This window comes from Sardina pilchardus, chromosome 14 (assembly GCF_963854185.1).
Source record: "Sardina pilchardus chromosome 14, fSarPil1.1, whole genome shotgun sequence".
In the NCBI taxonomy this organism is placed as follows: Eukaryota; Metazoa; Chordata; class Actinopteri; order Clupeiformes; family Clupeidae; genus Sardina; species Sardina pilchardus.
Window position 1 is genome coordinate 9,352,735 of NC_085007.1, and position 27,969 is coordinate 9,380,703.

The 27,969-nt window shown below is 41.8% G+C and overlaps 2 protein-coding genes across 2 annotated transcripts in view; both read left to right on the top strand.

The window, feature by feature from the left end:
- Window positions 1–7,464: 7,464 nt before the first annotated feature.
- Window positions 7,465–10,960, top strand: il1b (interleukin 1, beta). Its single transcript, XM_062554715.1, has 7 exons — window positions 7,465–7,545; window positions 7,647–7,696; window positions 8,093–8,126; window positions 8,319–8,511; window positions 8,862–9,044; window positions 9,464–9,594; window positions 10,075–10,960. Exons 2-7 carry the CDS (start codon window positions 7,656–7,658, stop codon window positions 10,282–10,284), a joined length of 792 nt encoding a protein of 263 aa, XP_062410699.1. The 5' UTR covers window positions 7,465–7,545; window positions 7,647–7,655; the 3' UTR covers window positions 10,285–10,960.
- A 14,711-nt stretch (window positions 10,961–25,671) lies between these two features.
- Window positions 25,672–27,969, top strand: part of LOC134101127 (interleukin-1 beta-like) — a 2,635-nt gene continuing 337 nt past the window's right edge. Inside the window, exons 1-7 of the mRNA XM_062554714.1 lie at window positions 25,672–25,777; window positions 25,890–25,934; window positions 26,214–26,274; window positions 26,420–26,609; window positions 26,844–27,026; window positions 27,390–27,520; window positions 27,715–27,969. The exon at window positions 27,715–27,969 is cut by the window's right edge and continues 337 nt beyond it. Coding sequence (XP_062410698.1) covers window positions 25,894–25,934; window positions 26,214–26,274; window positions 26,420–26,609; window positions 26,844–27,026; window positions 27,390–27,520; window positions 27,715–27,924 — 816 coding nt within the window. The 5' untranslated portion in view covers window positions 25,672–25,777; window positions 25,890–25,893 and the 3' untranslated portion in view covers window positions 27,925–27,969. The remainder of the gene's footprint in view (window positions 25,778–25,889; window positions 25,935–26,213; window positions 26,275–26,419; window positions 26,610–26,843; window positions 27,027–27,389; window positions 27,521–27,714) is intronic.

Sequence of the window (27,969 nt, forward strand, 5' to 3'; positions counted from 1 at the left end):
CCCAGATCGACAGAAACCAGGTGTGCCACCTCAGTGTTTTGCAGAATCTTGAAATGCCCCAGAGGAAACATTACAGGGGTGTGACCCCTCTAGGCTTCCATAGCTAACAGGAAGAGGTTCGTGGCCTGCCTCATGCCCAAGTAATGCGCCGGTCGATGTATAAAGAGATCCATCAGATGAGCTGGGGAGAACAGGTGTTCTCTGGCTGTCAGCAGCTGTCTGTAGCACGGAACCCGCAACAGTGGCTCAGGAAGCGGAGGGGTCGTCCAGCAACTGAGTGTCTTTGAGCAAGACACTTGCTGTAACCCCAAAGTACTTCCAATGCGCAGGTTGGCGCCTTGCATGGCAGCCTCTGCCATCGGTGTGTGTGTGTGTGTGTGTGTGTATGAATGGGTGAATGTGAGGCATGACATTGTAAAGCGCTTTGAGTGCTCGGTGGAGTCAGTTAAAGCGCTATACTTGCAGTCCATTTGCCATAAATGTATCAAAAACATGTCAGGTCTGTACCCTGTCCATTTAACTCCAGGGTCGAACAGGAAGGGAAGAGGCCAAGACCCATGGTCCTTTGCATGCTGACAGTCTCAGATCATACTACAGTATGGCCCCTTCTCAACCTCTTTCCTCGGTCCTACTGATATATAAAGAATGCTGGATAGACTATCCCATTGTTGTGGCCCCATCATTCTTTGTCTACATCAGTGGGAACAAGGGCCGAGGAAGGAAGGGAGGATAGATTAAACAACGAATGAGAGAGGCCCTAAATGACGGGGCCCAAATCAGTCTTTCTACAAGAAAGTGGCCCCCATAAGTCTGCATGTATATCACATCACCTTGTATCCTATAACACACTGCCCTCTCTGGACTGATGTCACGTACATCAGCCTATGATCCCAGTCATTCTTTGGTCAGAGTCATAGGCTACTGTCTTCAGTGTGCATAATGAGGATTAATATAGGAATCATATATAGTTTCCTGGATACCCCTCTCTGTCTCTCTGCATTTCTCTCTCTCTCTCTCTCTGTCTCTCTCTCTTTCTCTCTCTCTTAATATATTTATTTCTTTATTTCTTTATGTACACTTCCATTCATCAGTGTTGCTCATCCAGGGAGATGAGGGTGCTTTCAGCACCAATGACAGAGCAATAAAATGGAGAAGGGTAAGAATCAAATTGCAACACAATATCATCATATCATTATCACTGTGCGGTTGATTGTTTGTCATGCCGGTATAGCACTAGGTTCTACGTACTAAGTATTTTAGGTACTCCTTTGTGTTGTTGACAGATTGGAGTTTGTGTTGGGGGAAGTCACTTCTGTCACTCAAGGGTGATAAAGCAGAAGTGGAAGTGATGAGTGAGAAACCAACATTTCTAGAGTGCCCACATCTGTGAGGATGAGTGAAGACATCCACTTGGATTGTGATATATTATTGTTGTTGGTGCTTTTTGTAAAGTAATACTCAACTCTGCTGGTGTTTTTCCATAAATAATTGTTGATGTTGATGTTTAGTTCTTAGAAATGATTTGCACAACACCTTTGTTCTCTAATTACAGAGGATATAGAGGGGGTGCTGTTGTGTGTGAGGACAATGCTCATGATCAGAGTGGGTGTGTGTGGATGGGAACACATGATAAGATCATGCAACAATAACAACCCCCTCCCCCCACACACACACCACACACACACACACTCCTCCCTGAGTCACAGGGTCTCATCATGTCACTCTAGTGGACGCATTCTTTTGGATGCTTTTATGCCTTGCAGTGGAATTGCATGTACTGTTCTCTACTACATAAGTCTTCACTTCACAAATGAAATCCAACCTTTGAAAAGCTCCATACACAACTCCATGGGTAGGCAACACTGTAATATCACACTCTTACACACTAGCGTGCAGTCCATTGTTTATTTTTTCACTCTCTACCTCACTTCCTGTTCCCATTCCGTCTGGGTGAAATTCCTTCGACGACAGTGTGCTCACCAGAGAATACTTCTGATTGGGTAATCTCACACGCCACACCCAGTGGAGATTCCAGAGTCGTAAGCGCTGCGTGCTGACGGGTGGATATTGCAGCCGGCATAACAGCCTGTGTGGAATTCTTCAGGTGCGTTGATTAGGTGTTTTGGCCATTATAAAGTTACACTCTTGTAAGATATTTACTTCTATTTAGTATCCACCATCTGTCAGCATATCGACTGCACCCCCCAGCCCTTCCATGAACGCACACACACAGTGACACACACCCACACACACCTACAGTACACAGTCACACGCACATCCTAACGGTAAAACCACACCTGCCAGGACACTGATTAAAAAAAAAAAAACTCTTTTGAAATGTTTACAGTTAAGCATCATCACATTACATCAGCAGCCTCTCCCCAGTGAAAACACACACATCATGCTCTCACATAAACAATCCCGGTGGGAATATGGCATGCCTATGAAGTGAGTCCTTCTCAGGTGTACATGTAGTTTGCACTGGTTGATTTCTGTGCAGTTTTGGGTTTTCACTTCACTGCATCCTGCATCATGCAGTAGGCCTATAGGCTACAACAGAAGAGCCCTGAAAAATGCAACAACAACCAGATCATTGTTTGCATGCCTAACTACTGTAATAATAACTTTGTGTTGGATGTTGTGATTACGTTCAGATTTTCACATGTTTTTAGATGTACACAGACATCTCCATTCATGCATCTGTGCAATGAAGGGCAGAGCTGGAAAACTCCAGCTTCAGAAAGTAAAAGTCCAATCATGTGTTGGTTCTACCTGTGCACGTAAAACAGGTGATCTCATCAATCAGCGGCTCTACCTGGCTGAAGAGTGCTAATTAGAATCGGTAGGTTTAAGTGAATGGTTGGCGCATACTGTATGTAGCAGGACTTTTTTACTATGGTCCTTTGGTCTTATGGTATTTTGTGTGCTGCCAGTTTCCGTCTAGGGTGTTGCCTTCTCTTGCCTTAACGGCTTAGAGGGACTCTGGTCTGTGACACCGTCACAACTGCATCACATCCTCTGATGGTGAGGTTGGGTTGGCATCGATTTACCAACACCAACCCACCTCCACACAATACTTCCCCTTCCTTGCCCACAACACCTTCATGTAGAGTCAGCTAAATAGACGGTACCAGTTACAAGAGGAAATGAATCACCTATAATAAAGAAAAGACATAATTACTCTCACAACCAGGAATGTAGTGGAGGCTGAACACAAGTAAACACAGTTTATCCACCTCTGTCATTTCATAAATAGAGCTTATCCACCTTTCAAAAGAGTTAATTCACCAACTGCATAGTTTACCCTCTTCTTATTACCACTATACGCCAGCAGAAACACACACACACACACACCTCTTTCACCACTACTTTCCTGTTTACAACAAGTTGGTTCATAACTGAATTGGTGCAAGAATGCTGTTGTCCGATACAGTATTACATTGACTGTTTCCTAAAACAACAGTAATGCCTCATATTCACAGCACATGAACAGACTCATTACCCATTGTAAATACAGTATGAAGCAGCGCAAACAGTCCTGAAATATTTTTTGTTTAATGATCTAGACATGGAATATAACGAGTAGTTGCCTGAACTAGCCATGGAATATTACACTAATCATCAACTGCTAACTGAGTCATAAACCGGTGAGGCATTAAGTTTGCTTCCTACTACAGTAATAGGCCTAACCACTTCCTGCTTGCTTGTCACACTATAATCCAAACCAGTTTAAGTGCTAGACTACCTGTATCTCTACTATTAACCATCCCAGAGCTGGCATGTGAGGGAAATTCCCTAGGTTGTTAAATTGCCTGGAGCAGATCCAGCTCACACCTGTCTCAAATATGCATCATAACGCTCTTAAATATGCATCATATTGCTCTAATCTGCCTCAAATCTGTCTCAAATTTTGTCTGGAATAGCACTCAGATTCAACACAGATTTGACATAGCACGTAGTTTACAGTTGTTCTCCATTGATGCACTTAATGAAACTGGGATCCACTTGATCTTGAGCTTCACCTTCACAGCAGAAATCTGAAAATGTGTTTGCACGATTCACTGGTTTAACACATTTTTCCACATTTTTTTAAAAACATAACACAGTTCTTAAATTGATCAAAGACTCCACGCATTATTGGATTAACTGTGTTGAACAAATGGAAAGGATTTATGCAGCTAATTGATTTTGCTTACATTTAAACTAAAATATTAAGATATTGTAAACTGCTAATGTCATTGTTTGAAACTCCTTTACATAATTCTTCAATCAGCAATCATTCATTATCCATCTCTATTCTAAGTTGCAGATTCTGAGGCAAATCTGAGAAAGTACTGTATCAGATATTTATTGTAGGTCTAACTGGAGTTGTAGTTGTGGTTTAATGAAATGTCTTAATGAAATGTGTCTTGTCTAAGTGCTTACTGTGGTGTCAAGTCATGACAGTTACATCGTGGGAGGAATGAATACAATCTTTTAGAAGGAAATGGCACACACATAGCAAAAACTGAAGGCTGAAACTCCTCCTGCAACACTGAATTATGAGCGCCATGCTATAGTCATAGGCCTATAGCCTAGGTTTAGTCAGAGTTTTTTCCTTCCGGATTTTCTTTTTTTTTTCTTCAATATTTTTTTGTCAACGATTCCTGGGACACTGAAAGACTGCACAGGCATGTTGGTGGGCATGTAGCCCCACAAGGGTGGCGCTTTTTCCAGTAGGCCTATTGATGCTCAATGCAAATCAAACAAGCTAATAGGCCTACTGGAAAAAGCACCATGCCAATCTCTAGCTATGGTGAAGGGTGTGTGATGATGTGGGGCTATTTTAATTCCAACGGCCAAGGGAACTTTATCACAATGCATAATATCCCAACCCAATATCCTGGATCCATGAAATAGCTGGCCTTTAAAAATAAAAATCTGCCTGCCCCTAAATCCCCCTAGCATTTAAGGAAGACCATTTATTTATTTACGATACATTCTTCAATCACAAAGAAAATAGGTGTCCTTAGCGGTTTGATTTTTACAATTTTTTTTTTTTTTTTTTTTTTTTCAAATTAAGGCATTAAGATCAATTGTCAAATGATGAATTCATATTCCTCTTTCTAGTCAACTTTATCAAATACATGTTCTCGCCACTGTATGTAGGACTTTTACTTTCTGAAGCTGGACTTTTCCACCTCTGTTTGTGGATGATTTCCCTTGTCATACAGTACAGTTTGAGTTCCTCTTTTCATTTATTCACAGTATCATCATGAGTTTGTTTTCATTTTCCCTGTTAAATTGCTCTCAGAATTATTGGGAGGATTTCTTAGATTACACTTCTCAGTAAAGGGACATTTTCAAAATGAAGAAAGAGCCAAAAAGAAGTATCAGTATACCATAATAACAACAATGACGATAATAGTAATAAAGCATTTATTTTTCAAAGATGCTTTAGTGTTTTTACACAAACTCAATATTATTAATAATTTAAATTAATCGACTGTGAAAATAATCATTAGTTGCAGCCCTACTTTGATTTTTTTTTTTAAACACAAACGCGCACACACACACACAGGTACGCACACACTCATGCATACTCAACAGCAACATCAATAATCGGGTAAATTGACTATGAAAATAGTACATTGACTTTGCTAAATTTCTCCAGCTAGGGTTAATACACACGAGGGCGGTCAATATGATATTAATATGCATAAAACACTTGATATTCTGATATTAATATGCATAAAACACTGTTTTGCGGCTTATACAATGTGGCTAATACACAGGAGATTACTGTAAATAGGCCTGTCACATCTTACTTCCGGGCTCCTTCCAAACACAACCTTGTGTTCTTTTTAAAAAAGGGGTCACCTGCATTTCCACCCCTTTAGGTCTACAGCCATATATAGCTTTGAAAAGTGCACTAGAAACTGTCTGCAGTCAATATTTTTAGCCTTTTAGGTCACCAGTGAGTAATTCTTCTCAGTAATTATGAGTCCTCAGTGTGATATGAGTGGAACTCATAGATCACAATGGCTATTATTAACTGTTGTTCTAACTAATGTATCATGCACGGCAAATATGCCAGTCACTGTTGAACTATTAGGCCCATGTTATTCCTCATTGAGTGCTCTTGCGAGTCCTCATCACTGGGATTTGAAAACCCCAAGGGGCCAGAAACATTCGGCATCTGGGTGCTTATGTCGCTAATGTTTAAATATGTGCTCGTCTCTTGGTGAGATGTGAACTAGAAATAGAATGTTAAGCCTATACGTGTTTGTGGCCAGAGGTGTGAAAGTCCAGCTTCCGAAAGTAGTAATCCAACCATGTATTGGTTTTACCTGTGCGCTTGACACAGGTGATCTCACTATAGTTAGCTGCTCTACCTCGCTTAAGAGTTGTGATAATTATAATCAGCTGATATATGTAAATGGCTTTCACAGATATGTGGGACTTTTACTTTCTGAAGCTGGACTTTTCCACCTCTGTTTGTGGATACATGATGTCTCGTCATACAGTATAGTTTGAGTTTGTCTTTTCATTTGTTCACAGTATCATGAGTTTGTTTTCATATTCTCTGTTAAATTGTTTTCAGAATTTTTGGGAGGATTTCTTAGATTACGTTGACTGGCCAAAAGAGAAGATAAACACTTTCCAGTAAAGGCAGGAGTGGAATCTTATGATTTTCAAAAAATAAAGAAAGAAAGAGCCAAAAAGAAAAAAAACCCAAAGTATCAGAATACCTTCATCACACAGGGATGGTTACAGTATTATGGTTTTGTTTCTTGTAACTTGCATTAAACACTGTTCTGCGGTTTATACTCAATGTGGCTAATACACAGAAAATTACTGTAAATACAGTTGGTCTACCACATCCCACTTTGGGGCTCCTTCCATACGCAACTTTTATTAACTGCTGTTCTAGCTAACAGATAAGAACTATAATAATAATAATAATAATAATAATACATTTTATTTAAAGCGCCTTTCATGACACCCAAGGTCACTTTACATGGTTGCAAAATCATCACATAGAAATAAAAAAGAAAATAAAAATGTTAAATGTTATGACTTGGAGAAAGATTAATTTTTTGTAAATTATTTGAAAAGAAAAGACCAAATTAAATTGATCATTCTGTTTCGAAAAGCAGTAGCCTAACAGGGGAAACATCAAAAAGATGTTCATATCCTTCAAGCATACCTTCAGGTACATGTTCAGATATAAGGTGCAATGAAGATTATGTTTTATTACAGGTCTGTGTAAATCTTTTAAACTATTTTTAAAGTGCATAAGTTAACATACACCTACAGTACAGGAATGTATAGGGCCTACAGCATACAGTACAGGAATGTTTACTTCCTCTTGTAATTGCGTAAGTCTTTGATATAAATGTTGCAATTTTAGATTTTTCTGTGTGGGGGTTTGCCAGCTCAGTCCTATAAAACCAAGACTCTGTGTGTGATGATCAGAATGTTCTGAGACATCAACTCATCGACATATAATACAAAGTACTTGAAATCAACATCTTAAGAAGCATTTCCTCATCCTTCTAACTGGTAAGATGACATTACAATTGAGATATTCTTATCATTATACATTAATAATCCTAATGTGACAGTTGTTTTGAGATTAAACTTTTTTTCTTTTTCCATTTTAGTTTAACATCATGGCTGACGTGTATTTCAATTTGGCTGCCACTTCAGAAAGGTTAGATATATTTAATGAGCAACATTGAACACAAATATCCCTAGAGTTTGTTTACAAAAAAGGTCACCTGTATATTGTATTGAGATCTCAATATGATTAAATTATATTATAATAGATTAAACTTTATTATCATTGTGCACAAGACAATGAAATGCAGGTGTAGGCCTAAGATAAGTATATGTAACGAAATCTCACAAGATAACAATTTTTGTAATTACAAGATCTCAAGATAAGTGACTTGTTAGCTTGAGATATCCAACTGAAGTTGGTTAGAGCATTGCTTATAGGCTCATACTGATGGTGATGGTGGCATTTCTACAATAACAGCCTCAAATATCAGAGAGGGCTTGGAGGCATTTTACATCTTAATGGACATTGTTTTTACTTTTGCAACAGCTACAAACATGTGGAAGAAGAGTCAATGATCGAGGTGAGGCATTTAATCTCTTCACACAGATACAGACATTTCAATGAATGTATGCTCTCAATATTACCCCTTATTGTTGTTACTAATGCCAGCTATTGAAATTCATCTTAACAAAATGAATAATTCTGTGGACTGATGTTTGTGTATTGTGTAACTCTAACTCATGTGTGTTTGTGTGTGTGTGTGTCTTTTTAGACCTGCGAACACAATGCAGAGTGTGACCTGCATTCAGGAATCGACATCGAGGTGACCGACGAGCCCCATAACATGCGTCAGTTGGTAAACCTCGTCATCGCCGTGCACCGGCTGAAGAAAACCCTGAAGCCGCAGAGCACTGAATTTTCTGACGAGGAGCTGTGCAACATTTTCTTTGAGAATGTGGTGGAAGGTAATTTGACTTTTACAGTAGCTCTTCTAAAGCTCGCCTTCCAACGATTGTAGAATATTGGGAAAAAAAAAAAAAAACAGATTTCAGGAGGCTACTACAGTAGGTCTTCTTACAATGTATACTGTACTAGCACTTTGATCTGAGGAAGGTGATCGAGATTAACAGTGAACACTAGCTGAGCCTCTGAAAGGAATTCCAAGCACATCATTCTAGAACATAAAATCTCGGAAACAGTATCTGAACGGCTACCTTCAGTTTTACAGTGATGTGCCTTGATACATAGATATCATGAAGCTTTATTATATCTATGCCTTGATACACCTCATCAAATGCCACTCATCACCTTTCAGAGTTTGTGACACCGACAGTCCGTCAAAAAACAGCAAGTGCTGCTGACCACTATGACGCGTCTGAGGAAGAGGAGCAGAAGTGCTTCATCTGTGATGTGCGAAACAAGTTCCTGGTTCTAAGTAAAGGAGTCACCTCGGAGCTGCAGGCCATCACTCTCCAGAGTGGGAACAAGAGCAGAAGGGGTGAGTACTCAGCAGAACGCAGCACACACGGAACCCGGTTCTACTGGCACCAACCTCACAGTCTTTCTGAAGGTCATAGTAGTTTTGCACAGCATGATTATTTAACATACTTACTGCACAGCTGTGTAAACTACACTCCCCCCCCCCCACACACACACACCCTAAAAAAAAAACCGCACCAATGTAATCCGTGTGTTGTTAGAGTGCTCGGCTCAGCCCTGCACATGCCTGGACTCGAACCCGCTATTTGTCGCTACACAAGCTAAAACATGCTATCAACTGTGATTGTGGTCATGCGATTATGTGTCAGTGTTGTTTCGTAAAAATCATTTCTGTGATTTTGGTTGAGCAGTGTTGATTTTATGCATGTCCAATGGCCATTGAAAGCTTGTAACATCTGTTTTCTCTATGGCTTGCAGTACAACTGGGACTGACAACATACATACCCTCCGTCACACCTGCCAAAGGCCGACCTATTGCCCTGGGGGTGGGAGGAGACCTCTACCTCTCATGCACGTCATCCTCTGGGAAACCTGTTCTTGGCTTAGAGGTACAGTAAATTCGAAAACACCACACACATTCAGCTATCATTGCGCCTGACTGCAACTGGCATTATATTCTCTTCTTACTTACTTGTCATGTCATGTCTGTGGCATATCTCACAAGCTCAGTGAGACCCAGTGAAACAAAACAATTCTGAACACTTTCCAAGAGAGGAAGATATCACTGGAGCACACAGATGAGGAATGTTTGTTGTCTTCATTTTGGTGCAGCAAAAAAAAAAAACAACAACATTCCGATCCTCCCAGATGGACTAACTAACGTTCCAATGGGTATTCCATCTTCAGATGGACTAACGTATTCCATCAACACGTTAATCTTTTTGACACATCTGTGTGCTCTATAGTGATGGCTCCCTCTATTCAAACGATCGGCCCTCTCCTAGCTGTGAAGCACCAGACTGGCCATCAGCTGAAGCTGAAGCTATGTGGATTTTTTTCCCTCTAAATGTTTTCTGTTGTGTTTTTAGGAGGTGAAAAAGGAAAACCTGAAGAGCATCAGCGGCGACATGACGCGATTCCTGTTCCACAAGACGGTCTCTGGGCAAACAGGGACCAGCTTCGAGTCAGTGAAGTACGAGGGCTACTTCATCAGCACAGCGTACAGTGATGGACAGCGGGTGGACATGTGCCAGAGTCGGGATGTCCCGGACCGCATGACGACTTTCACGCTTGTGTAAAAATCGCCACGTCTAGCCACCAGAAACCAAACACCCAGACAGTATGCACAATGTGCAGCCTTTTGTCTGGGTGTTTCATTTTATTTCAAAACCTTAGCAGAGTTGTAGGGTTGAGATCAAGATCCCTAAACTCACACAGTATGGATTTCCAAACTTATATTTGGGGAAATTTCATTTGTCATCGTAAATACAAATTGTATTATCTAAGTTAGAAGTTCATATTGAATTCCTGTGGATGTCATTTTATTCATTTGTATTTATGGAATTATTTTGTGGGCTGGAGTTCCTCTGATTTTTTTATTGATCTATTTATCTACTTATTTATATACTGTATGTATTTATGTATGGTATTTATTTATTAATCTGCGAATTCTGATAACATATTTGATCAAGTTCTGATGATCTACTATTTACCATGAATCTACCACATAATCAACCATGACTTTGCAAAGCAGAACTGTCCATGGGTAACTTTCATACACTACATGTGGAAGGAGCATTGACACAGAATAACATGTCATATATCTTAATCGTAGTGTTTTTAATGTAACTCTGATGTCCTCCAGAAGTGATGATACACTAGATGATTTAGAAGATCTGCTGTGTTGAAAATTATGGATGTGTTTTTGTAGGCTACTTTGTGCTTTGCTTTCAAAATAAAAGTGTTCAAGAATCAGATTCAGTTGCAACATCATTATGTTTAGGCTATAGAGTTTTCAAGTGTTCTGCTGTGTTATAAAATTCAATAGAGTAACATGAAGCTTATCTTTTATCGTTTTCCATCGTGGAAAAATAATAGTAGCCTACACGCCATGTTTCAGAGTTGACAAAAAGGCGAGGAATGGCATGGATAGCAGCAGTAAGGAAGCGCAAGATTATGTTCTGTTTTTCACACTATTTTTTCACGCTTAGTTTTCATTATTATCATGCCAGATCATAGACCCAGAACACTAGTTTACATGGGCTGGCATCAGGTGAGCCAAACATACCCATAATTCTTTGTGTTTTGATGACATTGGTCACATGTCTTAGCGATCTCTATAGCGGAAAACCAGCCATAGGGGAAGCTCTGTACAGAAAAATGAATGAGAAACAACAAAAATGAGAAATAGAATAGAATAGAATAGAATATATACTTTTTTGATCCCGTGAGGGAAATTCAGTTCTCTGCATTTAACCCAATTTAACCGAATTAGTGAACACACAGCACACAGTTAACACACAGTGAGGTGAATCACACAACCCAGAGCAGTGAGCTGCCTGCCCAACCAGCGGCGCTCGGGGAGCAGTGAGGGGTTAGGTGCCTTGCTCAAGGGCACTTCAGCCGTGGTGGACTGGTCGGGGATCGAACCGGCAACCCTCCGGTTACAAGCCCGAAGCGCTAACCAGTACACCACGGCTGCCCCGGCGAAGAAATCACTGAAGTTTTCAGTTACCGGTTATCTCACCACAAATCAGAGATTACAGAAAAAGGCCCAAAACCGTAGTCTGGTTTTCACCATACTAAGCTCAATCTTTTAGGATTGAACATTAGTCTGGCGAGGCTGCGCTTTGTTTCTTCTGCGCTTCGCGTCGCCTACGTTTCGTTATCATCACGTCACCGGCCAATAGCATGCCAGGATTAGAGTATGGCCGTTTCTGATTGGAGCCAAAGGTTCTGGCAGTGAACAGAGGAAAAAGATCTGCTGGTTTCCAGCCTGAGCTGCCGGGCGAAATTCAAATTCCCTCAGAAGTTCTTCAGGCAGGGTTCACCCAGCCTACCAAAACCCAAGAGCAGACTTGTGCTTCTTCTCCTGCATTGATAATCTTATGAGCATTGATCTTCATGAGAAAATGATCTTCACTGAACCTGCTTTCAGTTCTACACTTTAGTCAGGAGGATACCCATGCCACTTCCATGTCCGAGGTTTCGCTTCTCTGTTAGACTGAAACTCAGTGTAGACATCTCACAGTCTGATTCTACAGACCACTGAAGTTCATCTACAAAAAGGAACCAAAACTGCAAACTACAGTATATGGTCGCATAAAGACATCCAGATCGTATGGTACCACAAATTTCATTATATGGGCAAACATGGCAGTTTTTGGGTCCTTTTTGTCTGCGAACTTCAGAGGTCTGTTCACTGATCATAAGCACAAACACCATTCATGTTTCAGTGGGAAGTCCCGGTTGGAAGGCACAATTAAGTGTCTCAAAGACACATTTCCCTCAAGATAAAAAGTATAAAATCTACCGACTCTGATCACAACTTGTCCGCTGAAATTCTGAGTTTTTGTCTCAGTACAGAAACACATGATAGCCTAACATTACTGAACTAGCCTACTCTCAACAACATAGACAGACATATTTGAATGCTGAAATAGTGATTTTTGACATTTCATCAACATTACTGAATTAGCCTAATACTGACAATCATGTTCTAACTAAACTGTAAGAAAGATTCCCTGTGATGATCAGCTAGATGTCCCAATGCATTTTACAATTTACAATTTTAATGGTAATTTGCAAAGATTTGTAAACTTCTTTCTTCAAAATCTTTCCCTTCAACCTAGTCTGCATTTCATCGCACTCCATTTAAAGGGTAGAACAACACTTTCCCTTTGGTCCAAAATAATTGGGACATCCTATCCGTGAATGCGCAAACGAAGGGGAAGGGCGAAGTGGTAGGCGTAGGCCTACTGTAATTTCCCAACTATTAGCCGCGGCTTATACATTGATTTTGCTAAATCTATTCATCTATACGGTTAATACACGGGGGCAGTTAATCTCAGGGTCTTATTGAAATGGACCACCTCTGCTGTGGGCTTGTGTGACTGGTGCCCCAGTCATGCGTCCCAATACCCTATACTGACCACACCTGTGCTGGTGCTGACTACCCTCCACCAATAACTGACCCTATAGGCAGATGGGTTGGGCCCTTGAGTCGTGGATCTGTCCGAGGTTTCTTCCAGTACGTATCTCCAATTCTAGGGAGTTTTTCCTTGCCCCTGTTACTCTTGGGCTCTCTTTGAATGTTTAACACTCTGTAAAGCGCCATGAGACATGTATAATGTTTTGGCACTCTATAAGTGAAATTAAATTTAAATTAATATGGTATTAGTATGGCTTTGTTTCTGTTAATGGTCATAAAACACTGTCCTGCGACTTACACACAATGGCTAGTAAAGCATTGTTATCATGTGAGAACCACATATCCATATTATTATGTGAGAACCACATATCCATGTTGTTACAGTATGAGAGAACCACATATCCATGTTATTACAGTATGTGAGAAGCATTTGTTTTCCATCACAACTTTAGGCCTGCATTTTCCTACATTGCCTATATAAAGCGACCTTGTAAGAGAAAGGCGCAATACAAGTTTAACCTATTGAGCAGTAGGATCTGGAAAGGACCACGAGGAAGGAATTGAACCTGGGTCGCCAGCATACAGCGCAGGTGCCCCAGCCAGTTACACCACAGCCAGGGGCCCTATTAGTTCTCTCTACAGGATTTCACAATTACTGTTCTCTTTTTTACTTTTTTTTTTATTTTTATGCCTACTCCTTCCTGTCGTTGCCATCACATCTGGTGTAGCCAGTTCCACTGATTTTCAGTGGAAACTAATTGTAATAACAGACACTATACGTGAATGCAACACTTCAGTTACATTTCTGGTGTACCCTCCCTGTCAGAGTGTAATTCAGTAGAATCAAAGCCGAGTGGGGGTGTGAAGTTCAATACAGTCAATAGCCTCAGAGTTGTGGCGTGTAATTCAGCAGTCACAGCCTCAGGCCCGGGCTACACCGGGGTTCACTAGTAAGGCACTCTGCCTGCGTAGTGTCATAATAGCTTTAGAAGACTGGTGTATTCTTCTCAAACGTACGTGCTCATAGATGTTATAAGTAAAGGATAACGGCCGACAAGGTGACCTGTTCGATGGTAATAACGGCTAGGTGGAGGTTTAGAACTCCGGCAACGTGTGTCTGTTGCAGCAGACATTCCATGAGTGGAACGCTTCAGTTATGTGTCCAATGTGACCCTCCTGTCAAAGTGGTCGTGTGGAGTGTGGTCAAGTAAGGACACAGCCTCTTCCTAGGCCTGTGCGTGGTGGTGTGCAGTGTAGTTCGGTAAGGACACAGCCTCTTCCTAGGCCTGTGCGTGGTGGTGTGGAGTGTAGTTCGGTAAGGACACAGCCTCTTCCTAGGCCTGTGCGTGGTGGTGTGGAGTGTAGTTCGGTAAGGACACAGCCTCTTCCTAGGCCTGTGCGTGGTGGTGTGGAGTGTAGTTCGGTAAGGACACAGCCTCTTCCTAGGCCTGTGCGTGGTGGTGTGGAGTGTAGTTCGGTAAGGACACAGCCTCTTCCTAGGCCTGTGCGTGGTGGTGTGGAGTGTAGTTCGGTAAGGACACAGCCTCTTCCTAGGCCTGTGCGTGGTGGTGTGCAGTGTAGTTCGGTAAGGACACAGCCTCTTCCTAGGCCTGTGCGTGGTGGTGTGGAGTGTAGTTCGGTATAGTCACAGCCTCTTCCTAGGCCTGTGCGTGGTGGTGTGGAGTGTAGTCCGGTAAGGACACAGCCTCTTCCTAGGCCTGTGCGTGGTGGTGTGGAGTGTAGTTCGGTAAGGACACAGCCTCTTCCTAGGCCTGTGGGTGAGACATGGGGCTCCTGTAGCACCTTGCAGATGGTGAAGGAGCAAAGGATACATCCTTGATGATGTTTTGGACAATCCCATAACCATCACCAATTCACCATAACCAGTGGTGAACCAATGGTCTGTAGTTAGCACTAGCGGGCATACAGTGATCAACCCCTATCAATACCTATCTTTGCCTATTTTAAGTGGGTATACTGAGATGGTGATGCTTTTTAAGTGGGTATACTGCTTAGTCCTGCATATCATGTAGGCCTAGGCTACACCACTGAGCATAACCATGTTAATAATGATAATGATGGGAGTAATATTCGTTTTAGGGACTGGTGTGTTTGTCATTGTGACTGAAGATACTTATTGGTTCACAAATGTGTGTTTTCCTCTGTATTGTTGGACACATTGGAGTTTGCGTTGGTGGGGAAATCTTCAGTCACTTGAGGGTGATCAAGCAGAAGTGAAACTTCAGTAGTGCTGGTTCTGAAGGGTCTCTGTGAGAAGTAGGAATTTCAACAGCAAGACACCCCCCCCCCTCTCACACACACACACACCCACACCCTTACACACACACACACTCACACCAACCCCCCCACCCCCCAACACACACACCAGCCCCCCAACACAAACACACATACACACCAACACACACACACCAACCAGAGCCAATGCAGATACTTTGAAATGAAAATGAATTGGACTTCAGCTTCAGTCGATTTTATGCAAAACTTTATTTCCAAAACGTCATGTTATGACAAAAGTGTTTTTTTTAGAACTGTTTGCACACATTTTCAAAACTCTGTGTCTATTTCTCAAAACTCCACACACAAAACCCACAATTGCTCACACAAAATGCAAAATGCCTCAAATATCCAGCAAAATGACACAGAATTCAAATATTCAAAATGTCATACACATCTCTAAAGCTTCACATTATGAGCACTTTTATCATTTTGGATACATGTCATATCAGATAATGTCAAATACATGTCAGATCATTTTGAATTTCCCCTTGGGGATCAATAATGGGTTTTTCATGGGTAACAGTCTTTCATGGGTTTCATATCACAATCCTGGCTAAATAAAGGTTAAATAAATAAATAAAACATGTGTGTGTGTGAGTGAAAGTCATCTACAGAGAGATGTTGAAATACACAATTAAAATGCAAGCAATATTGAAACCAAAACCAGCGATTTTCCCCAGATAATTTGTTGTTGTACAGTACAGAATCTCACCGCAACAAGGGGAAGAAAAATAAGCAAAATACAATGACCACCAGACGTGGACAGAAATTCCTGTATTGCCAAAGAAAGTAATTACTGACTGCTATCAAATTATATGTATTCAAAGACCCTATCAACTGCAGAAACAAACATTCCGGAGCATTCCGAAGGCATACAACAGATACCTGAACCTGATAAGGCAAGTTTTACATAATGTTGACTTTTTGTAGAGCATCATGCTGAAGTCTGATTTGTTTTCATTTCAAAGTATCTGCATTTCTGAACATTTCAACATTTCAAATCCTCTAGGATCAGATTGAAAGAGTCTATTCATAGGCCTATACTAAGGCAATGATTGGATGGTGTTCAGTAAAGTAATGAGTGTGTGTGGTGTTTTTGGTGTGCAAATTGTGTTTTAGGAAATTGAAAACTGTGTCAAACATAGTTAGTGTATGGTTTTGCAGACTTGGTGTGGGGTTATGGTGTTTGAAAGATTTGTTTAGAAAATTGTGTGACCAGCAAAGATTTAATGCGTAAAAAAAAAAACCCACACACACAACTGTATAATATGAGGCGAATATTTGCTTTAAAGATGTGTTTGTGATATTTTTGTTGTGAATGTTGTGTGATTTTGCTGGAGATTTGAGCCATTTTGCATTTTGTTTGAGCAATTTTGGGTTCTGTATGTAGAGTTTTGAAAAACAGACACAGTAACAGTTGACAAAATGTCTGTAATCAGTTGTAATAGCCAATACAATGTATTGTCCACTGGTCATTATTGGAAGATATATCAACATTGGGTGAAAAGAACACCAATGCGAAGTTTTACGGCAAGCAGTTAACGCGGCAGAAGCTGCCTATTCTCGCAGTCGATAAGCAGCCATTTTCCACACACCAAAGAAATTCAGCTGCCAATACAAAAATATTGCCTATACTAGCCATTGGCGCTTGGTGGGTGCTAACTTCGAGTCCTGTCCACAACAACCCATATTCACATTCACAACAACAATCCACAAACATCAACGTCCAAATCAACCTACAACTACTCAAAAACATCCACATTCACACACACACACACACACACACACACACACACACACACACACACACACACACACACACACACACACACACACATCCACATCAACCCACAAACATCCACATCCACATTCTCACCCTCACTCTCACTACCTCAGTGTCACACCTGATATGCATAAAGCTAAGCCTTATTGTAACTGTGTGCAGAAAGAAATCTCTTTGTGAAGTGCTTGCATTTTATATACAGTAGGTCTGGGTTGAATAAAGTCCAACCTTACAAATCACTATGAAGGTAACAGTGTAATGTTACACTCTTGCACACTAGTGTGCTGTCCGTTGATTTGTTCAATCCCTTATCGCATCACATCCTGTTTTGACTTCCTCAGGGTGAAATTCCATCTACGAGCGTGCCCGCTGAGCTCACGGACCACACCTGATGAAAAGTCACCGGAATTTCAGGACTTGTGAGACTGGGGCATATTGTTCTGATAATTGTTTACATCCTGTGCCATTCTGCAGGTGAGTTGTTAAAGAGATGGCTGTAAGATACAACAGATACCAGTGTGCTATGGCACTATGATAGTCGGTGCCAGCTGTTTCCCATCCTCCTCCCTCAAGAAACACACGCACCTACACTCACACACACAAACATGAACCCAAACACACTGTCTATTCTATACATATACTGTCTGAAATGAATAATTTCACAGGTAGTAACATGCATATCATGCTGAGTCCACACACACTTGCAACAATGAGCTTCACTTCCTTCCCCTGGCATAAGCACTACAGACCCCGGACTGACTAAGATACAACAGATACCAGTGCACTATGCCACTATGATAGCCGGTTTCCCATCCCCCTCCCTCAAGAAACACACGCACCTTCACTCACACACACACAAACATGAACCCAAACACACCGTCTATTCTATACTGTCTGAAGTGAATCATTAACTCATGCATATGCTGAGTCCACACACACACACACACACACACACGCGATGATGAGTTTCACTTCCTTTCCTTTGCATAAGCACTACAGACCCCGGAAAAGCACGGAACACACGTACACACAACAGACTTCTGAAGTTTATTTACAAAAAAAGTTACCATCATTGCCCATATAAGGAGATCCGACCGGGTGCTGGTAGAACCACAAGGGCATTCCCATCAAAACCAGGGCATTGCCCCCACAGTCTAGGCCAGGGGTTTCCTACCTGTTCTGGTAGGTGACCCCATTTCGATGTCACAAAATGTTGGCGACCCCAATTATTCACGCATAGCAAGAGAGAGTGCAACTCATCTCTGCTGTAACATGCAGACGCGAGCGGCATTGATTATCCTCAAATATCTATCTTTTTAAAATTGAGTTTATGTATAATTTTATATAATGTCAATTGTTATCTCAGGCATTTGGATTTCAGGCGACCCCACATGGTCCTGACCCCAAGGTTAGGAAACAATGGTCTAGGCCTTTCCAAAACTTCAGAGGTTCTGAAAACGTTCTGGTTGCGCTGTATGGAGAGTTAAATGAAGTTCACTTCAATAGCGGTGTAGGTAACAGGGTATATAATACCACACTCAATAGTGGTGTAGGTAACAGGGTATATAATACCACACTCAGCTTTGGGACGAACTTCACTCTGCATAGCGGAAACAGGTTCTGAAGTACTGTAGCCTACCGTGGATTTGTTAACAGGCGTACTCACACGGAACTTTCATTTGTATGAAGCGTCCGTGACATGCTGCATTAATTGACACACACCCTTGTCAGTGGAAGCAGGTAAATCTTGCTCAGGTGCGGTACAGGGGGCAGGTAAGTCTTGCTCAGGTGCGGTATAGGGGGCAGGTTAGTCAGATGTGGACCCCGCCCTTGTCCTGCACCGCCATCACGCTGTAGATAGAGCCGACTGCTTCATGCCTGATCCAGCTGGCAGCTCTATGGAATAAGATGCAGCTGGGCCCCAGCCGTGGCACGACTAGCTGGGGCACCTGCACCGCACGCCGGCGACGATTCCCACCCCGTGGTCCTTTCCGGATCTCACCCAACACTCTCTCCCACTCGCTTCCTGTCTCTCTCAACTGTCCTATCATTAAAGGCATAAAAAAAAGCCCAAAAAATGTATTAAAAAAAAAAAAAAAAGATGCAGCTGTAGGCCTACCATGTCTAAACATGCACGTCCCCGATACTTGAATATCCAGCCAACTGTGTGCAATATATAACGAAATATCTTAATACAAATGTTCTAACTGGTTAATATTGTCCGTGTAGTTATGTGAAAATATTGGATACTTTGGCGAATATTCACTTCAAACTGCACTGTTCATCCGTGGGGACGGGACGGGACAGACTCTCAATATTCTGGTTTTGATGTAAGGATGGTGTTATGCACCCTCACCCCACCTCAGACACCTGAAGATATCATATGACCAAAAGCTTTTTAGGCAAGTCCCTCGACTAGGCCGTAATCTAGCAAAGCACTCTGGACAGTTATTGGGCAGTTATTTTCCTATTCAAGTGAATGGGGATGCATACAGGAAGTGTATATAGGACAGTGACCATATTGGTGTCACACACTAACCCCATGCATTTCACAGACACAGACTGCATCACATCATATCCTCTGATGTGAATCTGTTAATACCACCTACAGTATTAGCCAAACACAACCACATCTTCCGCTCCACATAGCCTACCCACTTCCTGCTCTCTCAAATGACACCTTCATCTATTTCCTAATAACAATAATAATAATAATAATAATACAGTTTTTTTTTCAATTGTTTAAACGCAATTTTAAAAGCCAGGTTCTTTTTTTATATTAACAATAAAGAATGTTTAACAAGAAAACATAAACGACTAAAGGTGGAATAATTAAAAGACAGATACAGGTCTGTTCTTAACAGATAGACTTTGCAGAGCCTAATTTAGCAAACCAGTAATAGTGATCCTTCTCAAACACCCAGAACTGATTAAACTTAAAAGGAAAGCTTAAAAATAAAGATTAATCAGCAAGAAAACAAAAGACTCAAGGTGGAATAATTAAAAGACAGTTAGCAGAAAGCATCTGAGAACAATTTGGTCTTAAGTCTAGATTTAAAACTGGCTGCAGTTGGGGCCTTTTTAGTGTCATCCGAAAGTTGGTTCCAGAGCTGAGCCGCATAGCAGCTGAAAGCCACTTCACCATGTTTAGACGTATGTCATTGAAAACCTTTGCCCGAAAACTAGACTGAAAGTAATCAAAATACCCATTTGATGTTAGGAAAGTGGTTAGTTGATTAAGGACTATTAAAGTCTGACAGATTACTTGACGTCTGTGAGAGTACTTGCTCAAAAAGAACACTTCTGATCATTTATGATTCTCCTTTTTACCAACATAGATCTGTTTTGACTGCAGACATAGACACATCAAAGAACACACAGAAATGATCGGATAACGCCAGGTCTTTAAACAGCTGTAGAGACATTGAGACCCTTTGTGATAACAAGGTCGAGGGTATGGCCTTGAGAGTGTGTTGGCCCCTGTATATGCTGTGTTAGAGAGAAAGTGTCGATTAGTGCAATGAATTCCTTGGCATAATTGTTTTCAGGATTATCCACGTGCAGGTTGAGATCCCCTGATATAATAAGACAGTCAAACTCTATGCAAATGACTCATAGCAGTTCACCTAACTCTTCAAGAAAGACTTTAGCTGAATGTTTTGGAGGCCTATAAATAGTAATAAAAACTGAGGAGAAGACATAATGCTTGCACACAGATATTCAAATGAAGTGAAGTCACCAACGGATGACTGATTGCACTGAAAGGATGCCTTGAAAAGTGTAACTATCCCCCCTCCTCTTTTATTTGCTCTGGTAGCACTCAAAAAACTGAAATTTGGGGGAGCTGATTCAATGAAGGTAGCACTGTTTAATTGGTCTAACCATGTCTCAGTTAAAAGTAAAAAATCAAGGTTGTGTGTGCAAATAAGATCATTAATTAAGAATGATTTGTTTGAAAGAAATCTGATGCTTAGAAGCGCTACTTTTGCTGTAAGAGTTGGGGAGCTATGATCCACTAGGGAAATCTGAGGCTGTAGTGGTACAGGTAGGAGATTTGACTGGTTTACCCTGTAGGTTCGATGTGCTTGTCTTCTATTACTTGTGAAATAGAAAATGACATAGGCTTACTGGGTCCCGGCATGTTCTCAAAACTACTGTCACTACCATTTCTATTGCAGGGACCCTCAGAATATCACACATATTCATCATATAATTGTCCCCTGCAGCTGCCATCAGTATTTGCCAGCTGAGAATGTGAACTTAGGAGGTTTTTGCTGCTTAAGAGATCCTTTTGAATTGGGCGAATTGGGCTGCTACAAATCTGCCTGGCTACTGGTAGCAGTCTCTCCATTTTTGCCGGGAACACCACGTGCTTGTGGAGATGGTGTATGTAGGGGATCCTGGGGAGTTTGATTGGGTGGTGGGATGATGAGATGGGGATGGGGATGGGAGATTAGGTGGGTTTGGGCAAAGATCCTTCATTACTGACAAGATAGAGCGACATAATGCATCTGGAAGCAAAATTCGAACAGTTCCTGTCTGCTTAAAGAGGCGTGTCGCAAAGACGTCATAGTGGGATATCGATCTCTGTCAGATTGGCAAGCAGTTCAGTTCGAATGTAACGTTACTTTCTAGGTCTGCTTAAAGGGGGATTTCGCCCCCCTCCCCCTTGCGAACACAGAACGTGGAAATGGTCGAACGTTTGCGCCTCTCGCTCCGCTTTGACCCTCTCTGGTTTGGGTAGCCTGGGTGGGGTGGTAATTGGGTGTGAGTGGTGATGGGAAATAAGGAAGTCGGGGTGGAACACTGGTCCAGAGTCTCCATCTGCCTGATGAGGTCCTGGGGGGTTTGTTGCTTCGCGTTCAGCAAGTAGAATAGAATTTATCCTTTTTTGATCCCGTGAGGGAAATTCAGTCTCTACATTTAACCCAATTTAACCGAATTAGTGAACACACACAGTGAGGTGAATCACACACTAACCCAGAGCTGCCTGCCCAACCAGCGGCGCTCGGGGAGCCTTGAGGGGTTAGGTGCCTTGCTCAAGGGCACTTCAGCCGTGGACTGGTCGAGGATCGAACCGGCAAACCCTCCGGTTACAAGCTCGAAGCCCTAACCAGTAGGCAACGGCTGCCCCCAAATATTAGTGTATTCTATATTGTTGTGGCTTTGTGGTGACAAGGAGTCAACAGAGGTGGGGAGGGGCCTTGGTACATGACCCTTCCTTTCTGTTAGCCTCCCAGCAGCTTTGATAGGTGCCATCTCCTCCTGCCCATTACATCCATTTGTTTGCTGAGATTTTGCTGAGATCAGGTTCAGTATCAGGTTCAGTGGACATAGCTGGGCATTGTTGCTGTGGTTGTTTATGTTTCTCCAAGGTCTGCATGTTGATGTTCTCAGCTTGTTCCGTCTGTGTGGCTACTGTGTGCTTATCAGAGGCTTGACTCAAGGTTGGCAGAAAAAAGTGTTGGGTGCAGGAGAGAGAGGTCATAGTTTTGACTTCTGAGTTAAGATCTTGGCCCCAGTCCAACTCAGCTCTGTGCTTTTTGGTCTGAAATACTCCCTGCGATTCCAGAGAAGGTTAAAATTGTCAATAAAATTCATCCCAACTGAAAAGCGTGATTTTGCGAGCCAGGTTTAAACTGAATAGTCTGGTAAAAACAAAGCTTCCCTCTGCTGGGAGTGGGCCACTGATGACAGTTTTTAATCCAAGCTCAAATAGGGCAGAGAAAAGTTCCTTGACATCTTCTTGGACATACAGTAGTTGAAAAACTACTGTAAAAGTAGCACACTTGAGTGCTGCGTTTTCAAATTAGCATGTGTGCTTCCATACCTGGTGGATATGATTACCCAATTCGTACATTAGTGTGGTCACTGGCTAATGAACTTGCGATTCGGGTTCCAGGAAGTGGCTTCTCATGAAGTATCTTGCTCCGCCCTTAATGATTTGATTCTAATAGACCTCTGAAGTTCGCCTACAAATAAGCTACCATCTTTGCCCAAATAAGGAGATCCGGTATCTTGAGATTTTTTCTATGGGAAAATAACATGGGGATTTCCAATTATCGCACCTGTTAAACTCTCGCAGGGAAGATGACATTGGAAATGCAGACGTTTTTCGCTACACAGTTTTGTCCACTGCCGTCTAGTGGATACTGTGATCTTCGGTAGGTGAAGACGGCACACTTTGATATTTGCTACCCCAGAGCTAACATAAAATGCAACTTGCCATAGGCAGTTAGCTTCAATTAACTCCCGGATCTCCTTATATGGGCAAAGATGGCAGCTTTGGATCCTTTTTGTAGGCGAACTTCAGAGGTCTATAGTGTAGCCAATGATGATGTCACATCCTGTTTGTTTCAGTAAAGCTGCCACTTCCTGATGTTGCAAATGATAACCACCTGCTGCCTCTTGACACACTAGCGAGAAATCCAGTTTAGGATGAAACTAAATGTGCAATAACCATAAAGGTTGCTCCAGATCATTTCAGCTGTTGCTTCATCATACTTGTGCAGGTTACCTTCCTGCTAGTCACAGTATCTACAACCTTTACAATCTTCTGTAGGCTGCGACCAGAGCGATGTCACAAACTGCAAAGTGGCATGAATCACTTCCAGCTCTCATCTCAGATGCCACAGCATACCATCTATATGTTGCACTGTATATTGTCTAGATTGTCTGTAAAACTAGAGTAATAACATTGGCCCAATACATCTGATTCTGATTACAACTCAGATTTTACATAGCTGGTCTCTAATGCTTTTCAGCTCCCATGACAATACTTTGAGCCATCACAACACACAATGCTCCTTTGGAAATGTTGCTAAGCTACAGTCTAGCAGTGGTTCCCAACCTGGGGTCCAGGGACCCCAATGGGGGCCGCCAGAAATTGCAGGGGGTCCGCACAATGTTGCCTGGGCTGAGGTTGTAAGATTACCAAAATCATATTTGCGCACATTAAATGTATAAAATGTATCCCAATAACACACCCAATTGGATCCTCAAAGAGCGTCTCGCTGCAGTGATCTTCTGGGGGAGTTGTTGTTCCGGTAGCGGCCTTGGTCAAGGTTACCAGTGCTGTATAGAGGGGGGCCAAAAGCAGATAAGATTGAAGTTGTTTGGTCTTGGGGCAAGGAGCCACATTCCTTTACGTGGCTACTCTTTATGTCCATCAACTCGTCTTTGCAGAACCGTGAACTTGTCCATGATGTTATCCATATAGTGGGTCATCTCCCTATCCCAATTGTATCCCTGATGTTGTCCATATAATGGGTCATCTCCCTGTCCCAATTGTATCCCTGATGTTGTCCCTCTCCTTGAGCCTCTCCATGATATTGTCCACAGATTTTAATAGATACATACAGTACATACATTTATTGACTGATCGATTGATTGATTGATTGATTGATTGATATGTTAATTTAGGCATCTGGTATGGCACATATAAAACCAACAAAACACAAATATAATGAATGTCATGGATTGGACGTGGTAGGAACCTGCAACTCCAGAAGGCCAGAAACATTCGTCATCTGGATACTTGGCCTTGTGTTTACATATTCCCTCGCAGACGTAGTGTGATGTGAACTAGTTTGTGTATATGATTTGTCTGTGTGATTGGTCAAGTGTGAGTTGGGACGCAAGTGTGACGTTATAGGCCAAATAACATACTGTCAGCCTACAGTGTGATACAAATCCTTCTTTAATGCGTCATGAAATGTCTCCTCAGAATTGGTAGGCAAGTTAAACAGCCCAGGTTGCTTTATGTTTCACTCCTCAAGAAGGGACAAGAAACACACTTCAACAACTGAAACGTTTTTCTAGGTAGGATCGGAAGTTTTATGATTGTCAAAGCATTTCCTGGTTAGAGCATTACATCATTAATTATGACAGACCGGGGGTTACACTTGGCTTTGAAAGTAGACCACTCTACCCACAAAACAATAGTGTGGTATAGGCCTATCCTAGAGCTGTTCAATTATGGCTAAATTAATTCTATAAATTATTTTGCTCAACATCACGATTAGCCTATTAAACACTGTGATTTTGGATCATTGATTTTCAAAACTTGTAAAAACAAAAAAAAATGTAGGCCTAACTGAATTTTAATATACAGACTACATACAAAATAAACATGACTTTGTTACTTTGCAGAAATGGATAAAGGAATAACCTTTAACTGTCTTTTTGAAGTGTGATTTATGAACAGGCTACACAGTGTCATTCCTGTGACGCATGGAATGTCACCGGGAGCTGGAAAGCATAGCACCATTTAAGGCACAGGCTTAACTGCGTTGCATGACAAAAAGGTATGTTTTTAGCATGTATAGCTTTGTTTTGATTGATAATTAATAACATTTTAAGGTGCACAAACATCTGGCGGCAACATTCATCCTCAACTTTTCACGAGTTGCATAATAAGGGCTAACGCAATAAGTGCGCTGTGGGAATTCCCAGCCTCAAGGTATTTATACAGCCGTCTTCCCCAGTGATGGTCATATCATCTAGAGCAGCGACTCAGATCAACATCTCTAAAGAACTTAATACCTTTTCCATTCAAGTGGTAAGATAATATGACTAGCCTACTGACATTGAATTTGACCTATATTTTACAAGATAATTTCGCATTTGTTTGAATGTCTATAAAACGTGCTTTTCCTCTGTTTTTATTGTAGCATCATGACTGACATGTGTTTCAACCTGGCTGACGCTTTGGACAGGTGAGATAAATCATAATATATCTTTCAGGGAAAGCCTGAAAGAAATGATCAATTTGACAGTTTGTTTTTAAACTTACCGATCTAAAACTTGCATGGTGAGCCCAGCTCATTTCCGCCATCATTTAACTGAATTCGCCTTCATTAAGCCTAGCTTCTATATTAAATAGGGTCTGAAGGGCCACGCAGTTTACAATAGCCTAGTCTATAATTTACACATTAACAAAGCAGTGAGCTAATGTATCTGGCCGCCACAATTTACATCTGACACTATCTTTGCAGCTACCAATCCGACTGTATGGAAATGGACTCTGACTGTATGTACTGCCATCCAATGGCCAAGGTGAGACATTGCATCTGTTAATAATGATGAATGCATTTGGTTATTATACCTAGTATTCTATCTAATGGCAATTAGGCTATTAAAGTACATTTAACAAATTTTACATTTTATTTACCAAGTTGTTTTTGCTTGTGTTTGTTTTCAGACTAGTGAACACAATGTGTGTGACCAACATTCAGGACTCGACATAGAGGTGGCAGATGAGCCACATAGCATGCGTCAGTTGGTAAATCTGGTCATCGCTTTGCAGCGTTTTAAGAAAACCCAGAAAGTGCAGAGCACTGAATTCTCCGACGAAGAGTTGTGCGAAATTTTCTTCGAGAATTTCATTGAAGGTAATTTTTTGCACCTCAAACCTTAGCCATTGGCCTACATCACTATTGCCATTACATCACAAGCCTCCTGTGCTTTAATAAAGACAGTAACTGCAGTGAGCCGTGGACACACTTCAATTGCAGATCCTCATCCTTAGATCTTACTGGCACCTTAATCTTAGGAAGGCGATAAAAGTGTATCTGTTAATGCAGTGTCTGAGCTGCTGTTACAATGTATTTTGATCAATCTTTCAGAGTGTGTGACGCCAACAGTCCATGAAGAAACGTGCCAGGCTCCGGGTCACTATGAGAAGACGAATGAAGAGGTGAAAAAGTGCTACATCTGCGACAGTCTAAGCAAGTTCCTGGTTCTGAATCAAGGATTCACCAGAGAACTGCAGGCCATCACCCTCCAGGGGGGGAACATGAGCAAAAGAGGTGAGTACTCCTCGCAGAACACATCACACATCACACCCGATTCCACTGGCACCAATCTCAAGGGGGGGTATTCTTTTGTATTAAAAGAACATGTTGCCAATTATCCGGGCCGTCCTGCCTCATGACCAGTCACTTCTATAGAGTTCTATAGTATCAAGCTCTGGCCTTGAATTGTGATATTAGAATTTTCCATGTAAGTGTCAGTGACGTTTTGTAAGAGTGTGGACAATCCCTTTCTTTTGAGAGGTGTTGGATATCCTCTCATAAAATCCAAGGTATAGCTTTACGGATGAGCAAATATGACAGATGGCGTGTTCAGTGTCCATTTAAAGTGTGTAACACCTGTTCCTCTCTGGCTTGCAGTACAACTGGAACTGTCCACATATCTCTCCTCTGTACCACGTGCCAACGGCCGGCCTATCGCTTTGGGGTTGGGACGCAATCTCTACCTCTCGTGCAAGTCCTCCTCAGGGAAACCAGTTCTGAGTATAGAGGTACGGTGCACTCAAACTCCTTACAACTATCACTGCGCACATCCAGCTATCACTTGTGGCCGACCACAACTGACATTACATTGTCAGTATTTTGGTGTGGTGTCAGGTCTGTTCTGTAAATCGGAAACTCTTGTTTTGTCCTTGTTATCTTGTTTTTAAATACGACTCTAAATACCCTTTCTTCTGCACTTCAGACGGTGAAGAAGGAGGACCTGGAGATCATCAGTGGCGACATGAGTCGATTCCTGTTCTACAAGACGGTCTCAGGGCAAACAGGGACCAGCTTCGAGTCCGCAAAGTATGAGGGCTACTTCATCAGCACGTCCAGCAGTAACAAGCAGCGAGTGGACATGTGCCAGAGCCAGCGTGCCCCCGGCCGTCTGACGTCCTTCATGGTCCTGTGAAGAGGCCTGTCTCTAAAAACCAAACACCCAGACAGTATGTACAAT

What these genes read in the sequence shown, in the direction of transcription:
- il1b (XM_062554715.1), top strand. Translation starts at nt 7,656, where the DNA reads ATGGCTGACGTGTATTTCAATTTGGCTGCCACTTCAGAAAG. An exon ending in TTGGCTGCCACTTCAGAAAG is followed by an intron (nt 7,697 to 8,092) that starts GTTAGATATATT and finishes CTTTTGCAACAG; the next exon opens with CTACAAACATGTGGAAGAAG. An exon ending in TGGGAACAAGAGCAGAAGGG is followed by an intron (nt 9,045 to 9,463) that starts GTGAGTACTCAG and finishes TATGGCTTGCAG; the next exon opens with TACAACTGGGACTGACAACA.